A 15369-nucleotide genomic window follows, 5' to 3' on the forward strand; every position below is an offset into this window, starting at 1 on the left:
TAGAACGATGTTTAAATGCGCAAACAGGGATATATTTTTTAATTAAACATAAACATAATTTTTTTAATGAACATTTTAAGTTATTAATATCGCAGTTATCTCAATAAATGAATTGATGGTTTGATTGATTTAGCAATTTCGACTCTAGTTCTAGGATATTTTCATCACGTTTCCTGTATATTCTTCTGTTTTTCTAAGAATTCGTAGGGCAGTCTTTGTATTCCGAAGGTTTATACCCAAGTTTATGTCGACACACATATTTTTGAACAAGATAATCATGGCCATTTTCTTTGCTGAAACATTTTACGATGCGTCTTCGAAACCCTCCATGACACTGCTCAAAGAATTATAAATTTTAATGAATCTCTAATGAAGAATCAAGTAAATAAATATGATACAGAAATCATACCTTCAACCATTCTCCAACAAGCCAAAATAGTTCTCTTTTGATTTCCACTGTAAAATAAAATAATTTTTTCAGTTACTTTGTGTAATTGATGATGGAAAACACGACTGTGAGAGATTTCGATGGATACAAACCATTGCAAAATCCACAGCTTTTTTCACAGCTTGCTTTCATAAATGCTTTGTTGTATTCACAATATTCAGGAAGAAAAGCATAAAAACTACAAAGTTCATCTCCATATTTATTGAAACAGTCTAATATGAAAGTATAAAAAAACGTAATGATTATATCAAAGATATTCAAACAAATGTCGAGACGTTATTTTACCTTTTACAACTTTCCGTTTCCTCGTCCTTCGACAAGATGGTCCACTTTGACTTCTATCTCCATCAAATCCATCATTACTACCTGTAATCCCTGGAAGCGATAAAAAAATCACAAGCCTGTGGCTACAACCATATTTAACAAAGCAAATCCTACCTCTTGGGGCAACATTTCTGACATAATCATCAATAAATCCAATATTTCCCAGTGGATGAAACCTAGCAACTGTTATAACACCATTACGAGCACTGGTACCTACAGCAATACCAACTTTTACTGTGTCTTTCCAAATAAGCTGAAAAAATGAAACCGAGAAAGAAAATTACAACGATTAAAGACCATCATGTAAATTGTAAAGTAAATAATGTTTTCATACCTGGGTAAAATGTAAGACTGGTTTTGTACCATCTAGAGAATAACCAGTAACATAGTTATAATAATTTGATTCGTTGTACCAAGAAGCAATGGTATCTCGGCATGCATAGCAATCTCCAGATGGAGGGTATGTACGACATATTTCCTTTGCAGGCAATAGATAGGAAACAGTTTCTCCCTGACCAAGTATTTGTAAAGACTCGATGTCGTTGGTGAAAACGTCATTTTTTGCTAGTTGATCGGCACGAAGTTGAGCGTGATATTGTAAATCCTTACTCCAACGTAATGGATGAGATCCATGGTATTTACGATATTTATTTATTTCAACCAAACAGTCTTTAAAGAAATTGTTTGGTACGGCTGCGGAAAAAAACAACAACATAGTAATATAAAACTTTTCAAATTTTAATATTATAATTATTATTTTTCCACAAAAATTACGAGAAACTAAGAGACATTTATTAAAACATGTTTCTCCTTATTGACGTTGTTCTTAACGTTTTCTTTGACAATTTGCATAATCCTGCAACGTTCATCTCACCTTTTATAAGAGGATGTGAATTTACGAGACAGGCAGCAACTACAGCTTATGCCGGATTAAGTAATGTATCACATAACGAAAGACCAAGATTGTTTGCGCAGGAAAATGAATCATAGAGTATAAGCTAGCGCTATTAATCGACTATAACTCTGACTTATAATACCAGTCTTTGAAACACTTTCCTTTTATACAAACCAAGAGGTACGTTTTCTACATTGTATCTAAACTATTAAATACATGTCTGTGAATGTACTTTCTCTTGTATTGGGAATAGGATAAACAGGGATAACGACGGATACTTATACTTGGTATATCTCTAGATTTTCTCGTTCATAAATAAGTAATGTGAAACACGAAAAAAAATGTAGACAATGAAACAGGATATGAGTTAAATCATAAATTAACTAGATGATTTTTTAGTAATGACAACAAGTTAAGGTGCCGTATGTGTATTGGTTGATGACAGCAATATCCTTGTCTTGAAATAAAATGATGCATTATTAATATACGGAGCAAAGTTGATTAAATTAGAGATGTTGATGTCTATTCATAGTGATGCAGTTTTTAACAATGTATTTGGATATGGGCAATGAATGGTTACGAAGATAATGACATATAGACAATTCCCTTATCAAGATAAATAACTACAGCTAGTATAAACATTTCTTAGACCTCACCTTCAAAAATATTTCGTTGGTTACATGTGATGAAACGAGTGATGTGGCACATAAAAAGAAAAAAAAATACAACTGTCTTCCTCATGGCTTATGTTCACACCCGGCAGTGTCGAATTGTAAAAGAGATACGCTTTCTTTGGTCGATAATCAGTCGTCCTTCGGTCAATGTCACCAAACGAAACTGCCTCTTTACAGCAACTAGTAAAGTAGGATGGATTAATCAAAGTAAATAAAGATAAATAAAATGAATAATGTTGGTTATCATATGGCGCTGTTGATCGGTAAAAAGCTGTTGATATTTCGACATATATAAAATATATTTCATACACTCTATTCAACGCATATCCCTATAGATCGCACAAAACATACATATCCTAATTGCAATTTTTAACATCGTTTTCCTCCCATTTTTTGCGAAAATCGAAGACCGACAATGGGCAATACGACAAAGCCCTTCAGGAAGACTTTAAAAGTGTCTGCTTTCGGTCGATAGTCTGTTTTATCATAAGACAAATGTAAAAATTCATGTATGAAGAATCAGACCATAAAACACACGACATTATCGCTTGCAATGTTAAGACAAACTTACTGAGGTTATGGAAGCCCAAGTAATGAGAATGTAGTTACTGTAAACTTTGGTAAAAAGCAACTCCAGACATCATTATTTCAAAGGAACTACTTAATAAATCATCACCAATATTTTTTTTTAATATCGTGTATGAATGATGTTAACACAAAATCCAGGAAATAGCACATTAAGTTTCATATCCTTATCACAAAAATATAAAGTTTCAGTCAATTTCACTAACAATGCATAACAATTAACAAGTAAATTTTCGAAAAATTCAAAAAGCATGTAAGAAATTTAGAGTTTACCACGGGTAATAGCAAACTAAAATTCACTCACAAAAATGTTCTAAAAAAACTAACGAAACAGTTCAGAAAAGCTACAATATAAACTCTTACATAAAGTATGTCAATACTCAAATCCAAGATGGCTGACAATGTTAATATTAACAAAAACAGTACTTCTGGTTCTATTTCGACAAACACAACTCATGCATCCACTAGCTCATCGAAAAATACCTCGGCAAATTCAAGAGATATCGACGTAAAACAAAAATCAGGTGGTGCCTCGCTTGCAGATTTTTTATTGCATTTGGATGATTACACACCAACGGTATAAAAAATTCAGTCGTGTAAATCATATTTTGGAAAAAAATTGTTCGTGATCATGTTTTGTTATTTGAATTCTTTAGATTCCAGATGCAGTTACATCGTATTATTTAAACAGATCTGGTTTTGAGACTTCAGACCCGAGATTGTACTAACTAAATACTTCAATTATTTGATAATTGTTAAATTGTTTATCTTAACGTTCGTACATTTTTTAGGGTTCGTTTGATCTCTTTAGCTGCTCAGAAGTTTGTTTCTGATATTGCAAACGATGCTCTACAGCATTGCAAAATGCGAGGATCTGTACAAAGTTCAAGAAAATCAGGAAAAGTAAGATTTTTAACGGTTCTTTTTAATGTTATTTGTGATTTTCAGTGACGAACATACCTCTCTTTTTTTGTAGGATAAACACTACACATTGACCATGGAGGATCTCACTCCAGCACTTGCAGAATCTGGGATTAATGTAAAAAAGCCACCATACTTTTTATAATACATTGCTATAAATGGGTTGAAAGGTAGAAAATATTAAAAAGAAAAAACTTGCGCAGAATCATTTGTCAGAAAAGAAAGCATTTTTATCAACAAGTACTTGCTGGCAACAACATATATTGAAATGAAACGTTTTATTTTTTCTAATTATTGATGAATAAATTACTACTGTCACGTTGTGTATAAGTTCCCTTTCGTTAAACGAAAAGGACAAGAATCTACGAAAGATCTATCTAAATGTAACGATAATACAAGTGGCAAAGCCAATCCACAAGTTTGGTTGTGCTATGTAGATGTTTCTGTGTTCAATCACTGTAAAAAATACATTTCTAACGAAATAAGCAATGATAATGTCTGAAATTTAAATAGCACGACCAAACTTGTGTCGTTTACGGCACTGCATAGCAAACTTGATGTCGTCAGAATTTTAACTAAATTCTCCGTCATGGTCAATAAATGACAACGTTTTCCGGCAATTTTCACAGTAATCTCAATGAATCTGATCATAATATCAAAAAAATCATATAAACTGTATGTTTTGTCGTTGTAAACTTTCCTCCGTATATATTTAACGTACGCAGTTTAAACACGAAGCAAAACTATTCTTAGTATGTTTTGTTCACGTGACTTTCTACATTTTCCGTGAGTACATTTCAACCAAAAATGGTTCTTCACATGACTCCTTCCTTATGAAGGTCCCGAGTCACTATCGTGATGATCATCATAAAGCATTTCACTTCCCTCGACGGTTTGACGGATCTAAAATAATTTAACAAGAAATTTTTGGAAAATCTCCGGAAAATAAAAGAACAAGCGATTCTTCTTTCGCCCTTTAATTAATAGAATTTCTACGAGACTGCAGTTACATATAGAGATCTCACTACTCAGGAGAAATAAAATAAAAGAAATGAGAAATTACCTCAGTAAGTGCAACAACACCGACTAAACGACCCAATGAAGTCACGTATGCATGAGAAAGATTTAATAACGCAAACAACTTGTGCACCTGACACGAATAAAAACATTAGAAAGTCGTCATAAACTCCCTCATCGTCGGATATAAACCATAGAATGATGAATGTTCCTTTGAAAAGTTACCTTCAGTAAAGATGTTCTTTCCACAAGTTGAAATGGTGCAGCATCAATTTGACATAAATCATAGTCAACTTCTTTTTCGAGAATTTCTTTTTCCCATTGTAAAAACTGTCAAAGAAACGAAAAACAAAGAGTTGATGCTGTGATTATATTGTCCCATTTTTTTTTATGTTGTGTGACAATGGTAAACATCAAACCTGTTCCTGCGACATACTATTTCTTGCAGAGTTAGGACTAGACGTACGAGTCTAGCATAAAAAATGTAGTTATAATTAGAAAGAATATACGTCGTCCACACCATAGTTATGTAAGGTTCACAAAAATACGTCATTATATTTTATCACCTGTGAATCAAGAGATGTTGAACTCGAGTTGAACAGACGTTGAAGTTGCAATGAACCTAAATGTTGAAACATTAATAAATTAAACAGTGAAGATGCTAAAATTCATTTTTTGATCTCACCAGGAATTCTTTCCAGTAATGATGTATTACTGCTGGATGGTTGTAATGCAGTCTCATTTTGACACGACTAAAAAAATTTTGAAATGTTCTTGACATTTATTTCCATAGTCAAAAATTTATCATTCTATATTGTCTATGTTTGAAGTAATATTAATCATTTTCATAACCTCATCGTTATCAAACTCGCTCCCATTTTGCCTGCAACAGAAAAAAGACATCTTATCTTGCAGACAACTAAAACAAATATTATTGTTTATCACTAACCTGCGTTCAAGCAATAAAGTTGTTGATGAAGATGAAGGAGATGAGCCAACCTCACTTTCAGCTCGACTGTTTGCCTCCTGTTTTGCCCTACTCAAATATCGCGTCAGAAGCATTTGAAGTTGAGTTCGACGTATTGAACCAAGAAGAGTCATGGTTTCTAATGAATGAAAGATATAAAGAAAATAATCAACTTATGATTAAAACACACACAGATGATAGCATACATTATCAAGTAAATGCAACAGTAATGATTCACTACACTTGATAACAAAATGAATTATTACTCCATTATATTAATTTTCAGCTTACCTTTGCTGTCAACTAATGGAAATGATGTTAACTTTGTTGCATTAAGTACATGTTTAAGATCGCCATAAGTAGAACTTCTTGTAATGAACTTTAAATCAGTTTTCATAATGTTTGCAACAGTGATTTTATACAATCTACAATCATATAAAATATAAATTTTTTTAAACTGTACTAGGACATTGTAACTTTGATAACAATATCAATATATTGTTTGTCAAATTACGCATTATAATTACCATAACGATGTACCTTGAGTTAGTTATTTCAGGAAGGTAAGGAAGTTTCTTGATTTGAATAATACTATCATAAATCGAAGGTTGCAGCCATTGCGCAATTCCATTAGCAATCAATACAGCAACCTAAGATTTTATATTCGTCAATAATCCAAGTTCATCATATAACTTTTAACAATAATCCTACCATGACAGGAAGTATGTGAGCAATTTGCCCAGTAAGCTCGAAAACGATGACAGAGACAGATATTGTGTGAGTAACAGCACCTGACATGGCTGCAGCACCTAGCATTACCGCAATGATTATGAATAGCATAAAATAATTGTGATGTCAGGAAAAGTTTATTATCAATGTTTGTATTACCTACAACAGCATATCCACCAGGCAATATTTTACTGATAACGTCATTAGGACCTTTGTCATGGATACCATCTGGGAACCAGGTGGCCATGGCTTCACCAACAAGTCGACCAAAGGCAGCACCTGTAAAGAATAATACCATGAAAGATAAAGGTATTTAGTAAAAGATAACGGTGGAATGTTTTGGAATGATATTTTACGCACCGATAACAAAAACGGGAAAGAAAATTCCTGCAGGAACAGGTAAGGTTATTGCGATAGCTGTCATAACAAACTATAAAATCATTTAAAATGTTTTGATGCGTGGAATAAAAGGACAAAATAAGAAACAAAACACGATGTTACGTACTTTAAAAACGATGAAAAAAACTAAAGTAACGTATATATTATGAAATGCTCCATTCCAATGTTTTAATGTTGCTGCAGGAACATCGGAGTCTTCACTTTCTCCCAATGACCATGTTGTGTTGGAGAAGAGTTCTTCTATAGCTTGTTTTTGAGTTAACTACTCAAAGATAATAAGAAGCGAGTTGAATATACTGTAAAAGAGTAAAATTTCTTGGCTATAATAACCTCTCCAGCAATGAGACGTCCAGGTCCTGGTGGAAACATTATAGTTGACACAAGTAATGTGACTATGACGGGATAAAGAAAACGACTGGAAAAAAAGCAAAATGGTAAAATAAAATTGTTTTTTTATGAACGAAGTTCTTAATTCAAAGAAAAAATTTCATGTGGTTAACCTTTTTTCAAGGAAACGAGAAACGGGATTATCCCTATGATCTCGCCTTATATCCACAATCTTCCTGTGAGTATACACAAACAACGCTCCTCCAAATCCACAAAAAACCCTAGAATAAATGCGTCATTATACGTATCAACGATGTTGAAACTCAGAAATAGATAAATATATTGTTATGTCGATCGTTAATGTTGTTAACTCACCCAATCAGAGAGAAAGCAATAAATTCTTCTGTATCAAAGGGAAATTCAATCCTGAAGTTGGTCTTAAAAAGAGCTGTGATTGTTTCTGGAAATGAAAAAGTTTCAGAATTAATTGACCTTGGCGATGTATTTATCCACAAAATCATTGCTGACACATGCGTTATAATGCCATGTATCATTAATGTGATCATACGACCTTCTTCATTGTCCCACACAGAAAGAAGACTAAACACAAATGCACCACAAACTGCAGCAAAGAATCCTCTCCAATAATTTCTTACGGCAAAATATGTACTAGTTACTTCAATACTGAATAAGACACCTAAACATGAGACGTTAAAAAAGTTATATCAATGTTTGCACTTTGTCAGGTAGGCAGTCAAAATGCTCAAGACTAACCTCCAATTGGAGATGCAAAACAACTTGATACACCAAGAGCACATGCGGCAGCAAGTATCTCTGTATTACGTGATTCATTCTATAAATACAATTCATTGAATATGAACTTATATTTAGTCAATTGCAACCCATTTCACTATGTTATCAAAATGTCGTAATACCAATATAGTACCATAAATATTCCTTTAAATGAAGTAACAAATTTTCCCAGAGCCCTTGCAACAATACAAGCAATATGAACAAATGGACCCTACAAGTACAAACATTAAAATTGATGATTTATAAAACTCAAGTCTTATTGTAGTTTTACTTAGTTAATACATGTAAGTTTTTAAACAATCACCTCTTTTCCAATGGGAATGCCACTTCCTATAGAAGCTGTTAAGCCAATCTAAACATAACAATTTTATGGCCCTTGACCAATCCTGTGTTTTTGCTTTAAAAATAATTACTCCAATAAAAAAACACCCAACGTCTACAACCCTACATCTTTCCTCCCAGCAATTTTTTTCTCTCTACCATCTACCATTCTTTCCTGCTCTTCTTCTCTACCATCTGCCCCTTTTCCCTATCATCTGCCCCTTCTCCCTATCATCTGTCCCTTCTCCCTGTCATCTGCCACTTTTTGCCATTCCTTCATGCCATTCGCACCTTCTCCCGGCCATCCGCCCCCCTGCTTCTACCCTGGTAAAAAAAAAACAATGTTTATGGTCATATGTACCACTTTGGAAATTAATGTTGGTATTGAGAGATAACGTTTTAAAACAGTGCCACGCAAAATGGTCTTCATTTCTGGTATTCCAGAACCTACAAAAATAGTTAAAGAAACACTGGGTATTAACAAACTAAACACTTGGATATTTATAATTCGTAAACATTATTACCGATAGCATGTGGAGAAACAAGATGCGTAAAACCAACAGAGAAAAATATCAGTGAAACAGGAAAGAAAACCCACAACAAATACTGAACGAAAACATTGTCAGAGACATGAGAATACATCCAGAAATGTGCTAGATAATAAATCAATGATATGTTATCATTTTGAAGTAACTGCTTTGAAGTTTAACCAAAGACATTCTTTGTTACCTTGTTGACATTTATCTATTGAGTAATCCAAACCAAAACTAATGAGGGCAACAATAATTCCCAGAACAAGAAGAAATAACCAATCACTGTCAAATTTCTCTTCAATTGACAGAAAAACTTGTTTCATTTGTCCTGGTAACAATGTAAAACATGTTGCAGTACTAGCAAATGAAAGAATTTCCTTCTCAACTTATCCAACATTTTATGTGTGTAAATAAGTGTAGAAAGTTTGTATGAAATTGATGTTTGCTTGCATGGGATGAACAACAAAATTGTGGTTCGTAAATTACAACATATTTTCCATAACAAAGAGAATACATTGTCTACTGTTAATTTTCTACACGATTCAATAGATACTCTTACTCACAATTTCCATCTTTCCATCATTTACACTATATTGATCCTCTACTTACTCCTAATTATCCCCCATCTGGAGGTACTGTATGCGTGAAAGTGATCATCATTTGGTTCTAATGGTGCGGTTTCATCTTGAGAAGTTTGACTTCGTAATTCAGCAGCAAAATTCTTAGCATAATCTTGTAATTCCTGGGCTGTATGACTGCCATACATCTACACATAAAAACTTTAAATGAAATATTCCTGCTCATATAAAAATCTGTACAAGAATTTCCTTGCTATAAAACATATAAGACTCTGTACAAGAATTTCCTTGCTATAAAACATATAAGACTCTGTACAAGAATTTCCTTGCTATAAAACATATAAGACTCTGTACAAGAATTTCCTTGCTATAAAACATATAAGACTCTGTACAAGAATTTCCTTGCTATAAACATATAAGACTCTGTACAAGAATTTCCTTGCTATAAACATATAAGACTCTGTACAAGAATTTCCTTGCTATAAAACATATAAGACTCTGTACAAGAATTTCCTTGCTATAAAATATATAATGCTGAATATATTTTTCTGTTTGAGAGTACTGTGCACAAATACTTTGCCTCTGCCTTTTATCGATATAATTCCCTGGCCTCAACTGCCTCTACATAAATTGTACACTCTTGGCAATGAAACAAGGAAATTCAAGTTACATTTAGAAAGATTTTTGCAACTAACCAATGTTTCTTGATAGTTATAACGACTTTGTTCATCCTCAACTCCAGACATGATTAAAAAGAAACGAAATCGTCAAAATAATATTTCAGTACAACTTTAAAATTCAGCCATATTTGCGTTTACACTAAACTACTTTCCATCCACCAAAGTCATCTAAAGGTATTTTTTACAGAATGATCACAAAACGACAAGACCCCCTCTTCAAGTCTTTTGCATTAACATAAACAACATCAATATTTTGTCAGACCTATGTTTATAATTTTTTGTCCAAAATCAAATAAATGTTGAAGAAGAAGAATATGTTGCATTCGTGATGAATGGTCAAAGGAGAAGTACGGTAAAACCACTGGGTATAACTTAATGGAATTTGGTTATTGAGAACAACAATGATACAATTGCCATTACCAAGCTTACTTAAATGACTCAACTTGTCAAGATCGATACAAGTAGATGTTTGTAGAAAGCACAGAAATTTAAAACATGTAATTTTATTCCAGAAGTAATGAAAAAGACTAGCAATTTCTTCTTAACCGACGATTTAATGATCTTCCGAGAACAATAAAGTATTTTCATTGTTCCCAAATCACAGCTCAACCTGGAGTTCTCAGGAAGGTCACGATGAGAAAAAATGAGAGCAGCATATTTCGAAATTTCTCGAGAAATCTGTCTGTTATGATAGATATTCTCTTCTTTCTTCACTACTGGTCCAATACAGGCAATTCTATAAAAAAATAGCAAGTGAAATAAAGCGTCTTAGTTGTAAAATATTACATGAGTATTTTAACAGTTGGATGAGCATAAAGTGATGAAATGTTACAAAAATTGCAACTTACAGTACAGATTGGACAACACCATATAAAATTCCGTCAACCTAACGTAATATCACTCCGTCATTATGACGATGTTATAAAATAACATTAAATATCCGCTTCTTTTACGGAGGACTTAACGACGCCTTGTCATTCATTCCTATCATTGCAAACAAAGACTTTGTGTTAATTATATCGTATAAACTGCTTTCCTAAACTCAAAAACTCATAAAATGTAGTTCTACCGTTCCTTGTGTTGTGTAAAAAGAAAAATTGCAAGTCGATTTTCTCTCAGTAGTTGAAGTAGTTAGTCTTGATACGTTAGCGGAAGATTTTAATATTCACATACATTAGAACCCAGGCTACGTCGTTAAAAAGATTTAGGAAGAATTTAGAGGTTACAACAATAGTAGTCCTATGTATTTTGTAAACTGAACTAGATCTAACAGTATATGATTGAAACATCACGATAAAACTATCACAAACATTGCCTTGGTTTGCCATAAACTTGGTCATTGTAATACATTATGAAAGCTTATTAGTTACTTGAAAGAGTCTTTTATGATTGAAGAGCCTCTAAATCTGTTACACTAAGTTTTTCCATTTTTATATGCTTAAAAATAACACCTTGCTTTGAGTAACTCTCATCTGCGATATCATTGTTAAGCATACAATACAGTTATTGTTAATAAAAACACCTTTTCTTGATAATTTAGAAGATTGTGAAGAATTTCATTTATTTTTTTTTAACGTTAATAAGCTTTATATTGCCCAGTCGGAAGCACAGTGAACCAGCACATTTGGCGTAAGTAATTTAGATGAACAGAGAGAGTGACAGAAGAAACACAGCAATATTTAGCGAAGATAGAAAAGACAAAGTACTGTTATACAGGTATCGTTTACCAAACAAAAATAAAATAAAAATAGTATATATTGTATACATATCTTTCATCGATGTTGTGTCTTATTTATACAACAATTTAATAAATATTCTTGGTAAATGGCTAATTATTTAACAATGAGATTGCAAGACTAATTTAAAAAAGAGGAAAAAAACGATAGAGTAAAGATTTAGTGATAAAAAATAATAGTTTTCTTATCTGCAGAAATATTACTTATTATTATTGTTATCTTAACTGCATATTAAGACGTTTAGCCAAATGTGTTTTAAAGAACTACTTGGAGGTTCTACGTCAATTGAAAATATTCAAAACACGGAGGAGGATGGATTAAATAAATTTCTAAAAGTTTGAGCAATTAAAAAGCGATGTATAGAAAGCAAAATATTCTTCCATCTTCAGGCTTTTCAATTTGTATTTATGATAATTGGGCAATTTGTTTTTGTTAATATCGCACAATTAAGGTAGAATTAAGAAGAAAAATTATGGGTTTTCCATCAAAGAACACATTATTTTTTTTACCGTCTATTTCCTTAATTATCTTCGATACAACTCTTGAGTGTATTTCCAGAACGATCAAGAAAAACAGTTTCCTTCTACAAGTTTATAAACTTTTCGTGATCATGAAAGATAAACACTTGGTCGCCATATACACACAAATTTTTTTATGTTCACGAAAAATCTATTGTGTTAATAACGCATTCTTGCAATTTATTAATAAGTATAAAATAAAAAAAGTAGATAAAATGACAGCCTAAGGCTACACTTAAAAATATGATTTATAAAATAGAGTTAAGAATCTTAAAAAGAATCTATAGCCCCCACGCATTAATGTCATGGTAACACTCAAATCAAGTGGGATTGTCATGTGAAAACGAAACATATATAACTAGAGACAATCTTTTCATTCAAACATGTTAGTTACAGTGATCTGTCGACGTTCATATCAACACAAGAAGTATCAAAATACGAAGATTATAAACTACTAAACATAAGGGTAAGTTTGTTCCATATTATTTACACTTCTTTCATTTCTTCTTACAACTTAACTATCTCTCTTTCATTATAAAGAAAATGTACCTTTGTAACCCACTATGTTCACAGGAGTAAAAACTTCCGCTAGCAAAATGAAAATTCTTCTGATCTATTGTACTTTCTACCCATAAAACAAAGGGAGGAGTTTTTTTTCCAATAAAGCTAAATAAGTGTAATACATACATAATAGCATACGCACTTTTCGAGCACATATTTATAAGAAAGTTATATTATGGTGCATGTTAACTTTTCCTGTTGTCAACAACCTTAGCAATTAACGTGAAAATTGTGGGCGAATATCAAGAAGCATTTAGCGTCTTGATGACGTCGTATCATTTAACATGCTGAATAACAAGATAAAATTTACTTTTAGAAAAGTCGTCAACTACAATAAAATTTATGATGAATAAAAGAACTTGCGGTGTCTGCATCATGCAAGATGACATACTTCATAACTACCACGTTAAATTTTTTAGTTCATTAAATTTGTTTACAATATTTACCTTGCATGAAACTCGTTGGCGTGGTAGGTGTTTTTGATCATTGTAGCTTACTGAGCATGCGCACGTCAATTTCTACATTGATAAAGGAACTTTGTTTTTGAAATCAAGTCATAAAAACATCACTAGAATTAATCGGCTGTTCAATCGTCAGCAGAATATAAAGAGGATTATAACCTAACATCATTTACCTTACATGTTTTTAAATGTTGACTGTAGTCAACAACAACAAAAACAGTCCTTCTCAGGACTATACCAACCTGGACGATCTACATTTAAAAACATGTAACGATACTCCCGGGTTCAAACCATTTACCTTGTTTACATAGATTGTACGAACAAGATGAATGCATCAGGATCATTGTTTATATTTTCATTGGCAATGTTATTACTCCTCATACAAAATGCTGAAAGTAGACCAAATAATGTCAACAAAAAGAAAAAATCGTTGAAAAGTATTTCACTTTTTCCCAACCGCACAAGCTGGTGTCGGGCTCAAGATATAAACCACGTGATAGATCACGAGGGTTGCGAGTCTGTAAGCGTGCGAAACAAGTTTTGTATTGGTCAGTGTTATAGCTACATGTCACCTGACGTCATGCCAAGAAATTCAGTCATTCGTTTAAGCCATTGCGAAAGATGTGTTGCATCAAAGACAACTTGGCAGAAAGTTCAGCTCAATTGTAAGGATGGAACTAAAGTGGATAAAATAGTTCAATTTATCCTGGAGTGCAAGTGTAAAAAATGCAGAAACAATATGTAATAAGAGCAACGATTCACTCTAGGAATAAACTTATATATCGACATTCAAGATTGTAAAATACTCTTGAAGATCTGTAATTCTAAGGATGCTACAGTATATTGAAAAAATTATCAATAACGCAGTGTTTGTGATTGTTTAATACACCCACACGTCAACTGTTGTTTTTTCCTGACTCGTCGACACATTTGCTTGTATTCGAAGATTTTTCTTGCAAATTTTTACAATAAAACGTTAAACGTTTAAAAATAAACGAACGTTACAAATAAAACGTGTAAAACATTGTTTTTTACATGTTTCTCTTTAAAACCCTCATTATCCACCAGAGTCCTCATCATTATGACGTCAACATAATTAACAGACATTTTTGTTTTTGAATATTTTACGAGTTGCCATAACAGTTTACTAAAATATACAGAAAAAGCTGGACAACTCTCCGTCGTTCAGGTTAGAAGCTCCAAAAAATGAAAAAAATCCCGAAAAACAAAAATTCACCACAAGGATCCAAGAAGAGCTCAAAAACCAAGATAATTTTAGCACCGTTAGTTGATTTTGGACGACCACAAATATTGAAAGAACCAAGTCATCCATCTTTGATTGCATTCAAAAGAAACTGTGAGCGACCACCTACTCCATACGACGATATTCGAACGAAAAAGTCTATCCCAACACCGGAAACAAATTCACCACCATCTTCTCAAGCAAGTTTATACAGTATTGAAACAAGACAAACAAAAAGAATTACAAAAATACCACCTATAGCAATGGAAGCATACGAGCATTACAATGAGGATTCAAAAAAACACAATCGTAATCGCACAAAATCATTATTCTTGCCAAAAATTGACAATAGTATACCGACCTCGTTAATGAATCATTCACACTGTGGCAATACTCGGTCGACAATAGTGAAGCTCCCACCAGCAGGTTGTAGAAATGTTATAACACAAGGCAATTACTCTCATGAGATTCGACCACAATCACCAGCTCCCGGTTCGTTGACGAACATTGAAGGAAACAGCAAGATGGCAAGAAAACGAAGAACAAAATCTCGAAACAAACAGTTTCATAATAATTTAGAAAACGACGATGCTGAGATTACGAAGAAAGCAAAATTGTGAATATTACATTTCATAACAA

The 15369-nt window shown here is 32.7% G+C and overlaps 3 protein-coding genes across 5 annotated transcripts; 1 reads left to right on the top strand and 2 right to left on the bottom strand.

Moving 5' to 3' along the window:
* Window positions 1–10: 10 nt before the first annotated feature.
* LOC124443932 lies at window positions 11–3802 on the bottom strand. 2 transcript variants are annotated; one of them, XM_046994482.1, is made up of 8 exons: window positions 3710–3802; window positions 2324–2545; window positions 1107–1465; window positions 887–1025; window positions 734–823; window positions 541–660; window positions 410–456; window positions 11–334 (listed from the first exon to the last, which is right to left on the bottom strand). In XM_046994482.1, the coding sequence occupies exons 2-8, from the start codon at window positions 2406–2408 to the stop codon at window positions 194–196; spliced, it is 981 nt and encodes a 326-aa protein (XP_046850438.1). In that variant the 5' UTR covers window positions 2409–2545; window positions 3710–3802; the 3' UTR covers window positions 11–193. The 2 variants fall into 2 exon arrangements, with proteins under 2 accessions (XP_046850438.1, XP_046850437.1); XM_046994481.1 differs by lacking the exon at window positions 3710–3802 and adding an exon at window positions 2913–2982 and having other exon boundaries at window positions 2324–2521.
* Window positions 3317–4165, top strand: LOC124443935 (transcription initiation factor TFIID subunit 10-like). The gene is made up of 4 exons (XM_046994485.1): window positions 3317–3503; window positions 3583–3647; window positions 3718–3829; window positions 3903–4165. Exons 1-4 carry the CDS (start codon window positions 3318–3320, stop codon window positions 3990–3992), a joined length of 453 nt encoding a protein of 150 aa, XP_046850441.1. The 5' UTR covers window position 3317; the 3' UTR covers window positions 3993–4165.
* LOC124443927 (chloride channel protein 2-like) lies at window positions 4109–15356 on the bottom strand. Of its 2 annotated transcripts, XM_046994475.1 has the most exons (31): window positions 15092–15356; window positions 14060–14985; window positions 13473–13544; window positions 12457–12530; window positions 11060–11195; window positions 10227–10947; window positions 9563–9719; window positions 9150–9281; window positions 8945–9073; window positions 8782–8867; window positions 8404–8451; window positions 8233–8310; window positions 8061–8139; window positions 7858–7983; window positions 7662–7746; window positions 7460–7567; window positions 7290–7374; window positions 7066–7221; window positions 6921–6990; window positions 6720–6839; window positions 6543–6640; window positions 6372–6481; window positions 6123–6256; window positions 5814–5970; window positions 5717–5747; window positions 5550–5616; window positions 5431–5486; window positions 5284–5334; window positions 5090–5194; window positions 4911–4997; window positions 4109–4750 (listed from the first exon to the last, which is right to left on the bottom strand). In XM_046994475.1, exons 6-31 carry the CDS (start codon window positions 10275–10277, stop codon window positions 4679–4681), a joined length of 2478 nt encoding a protein of 825 aa, XP_046850431.1. In that variant the 5' UTR covers window positions 10278–10947; window positions 11060–11195; window positions 12457–12530; window positions 13473–13544; window positions 14060–14985; window positions 15092–15356; the 3' UTR covers window positions 4109–4678. The 2 variants fall into 2 exon arrangements, with proteins under 2 accessions (XP_046850431.1, XP_046850430.1); XM_046994474.1 differs by lacking the exon at window positions 15092–15356 and adding an exon at window positions 13786–13876 and having other exon boundaries at window positions 7662–7983; window positions 14060–14124.
* Window positions 15357–15369: the final 13 nt, after the last annotated feature.

Source organism: Xenia sp. Carnegie-2017, unplaced genomic scaffold, assembly GCF_021976095.1.
Source record: "Xenia sp. Carnegie-2017 unplaced genomic scaffold, XeniaSp_v1 HiC_scaffold_21, whole genome shotgun sequence".
NCBI lineage: Eukaryota > Metazoa > Cnidaria > Anthozoa > Malacalcyonacea > Xeniidae > Xenia > Xenia sp. Carnegie-2017.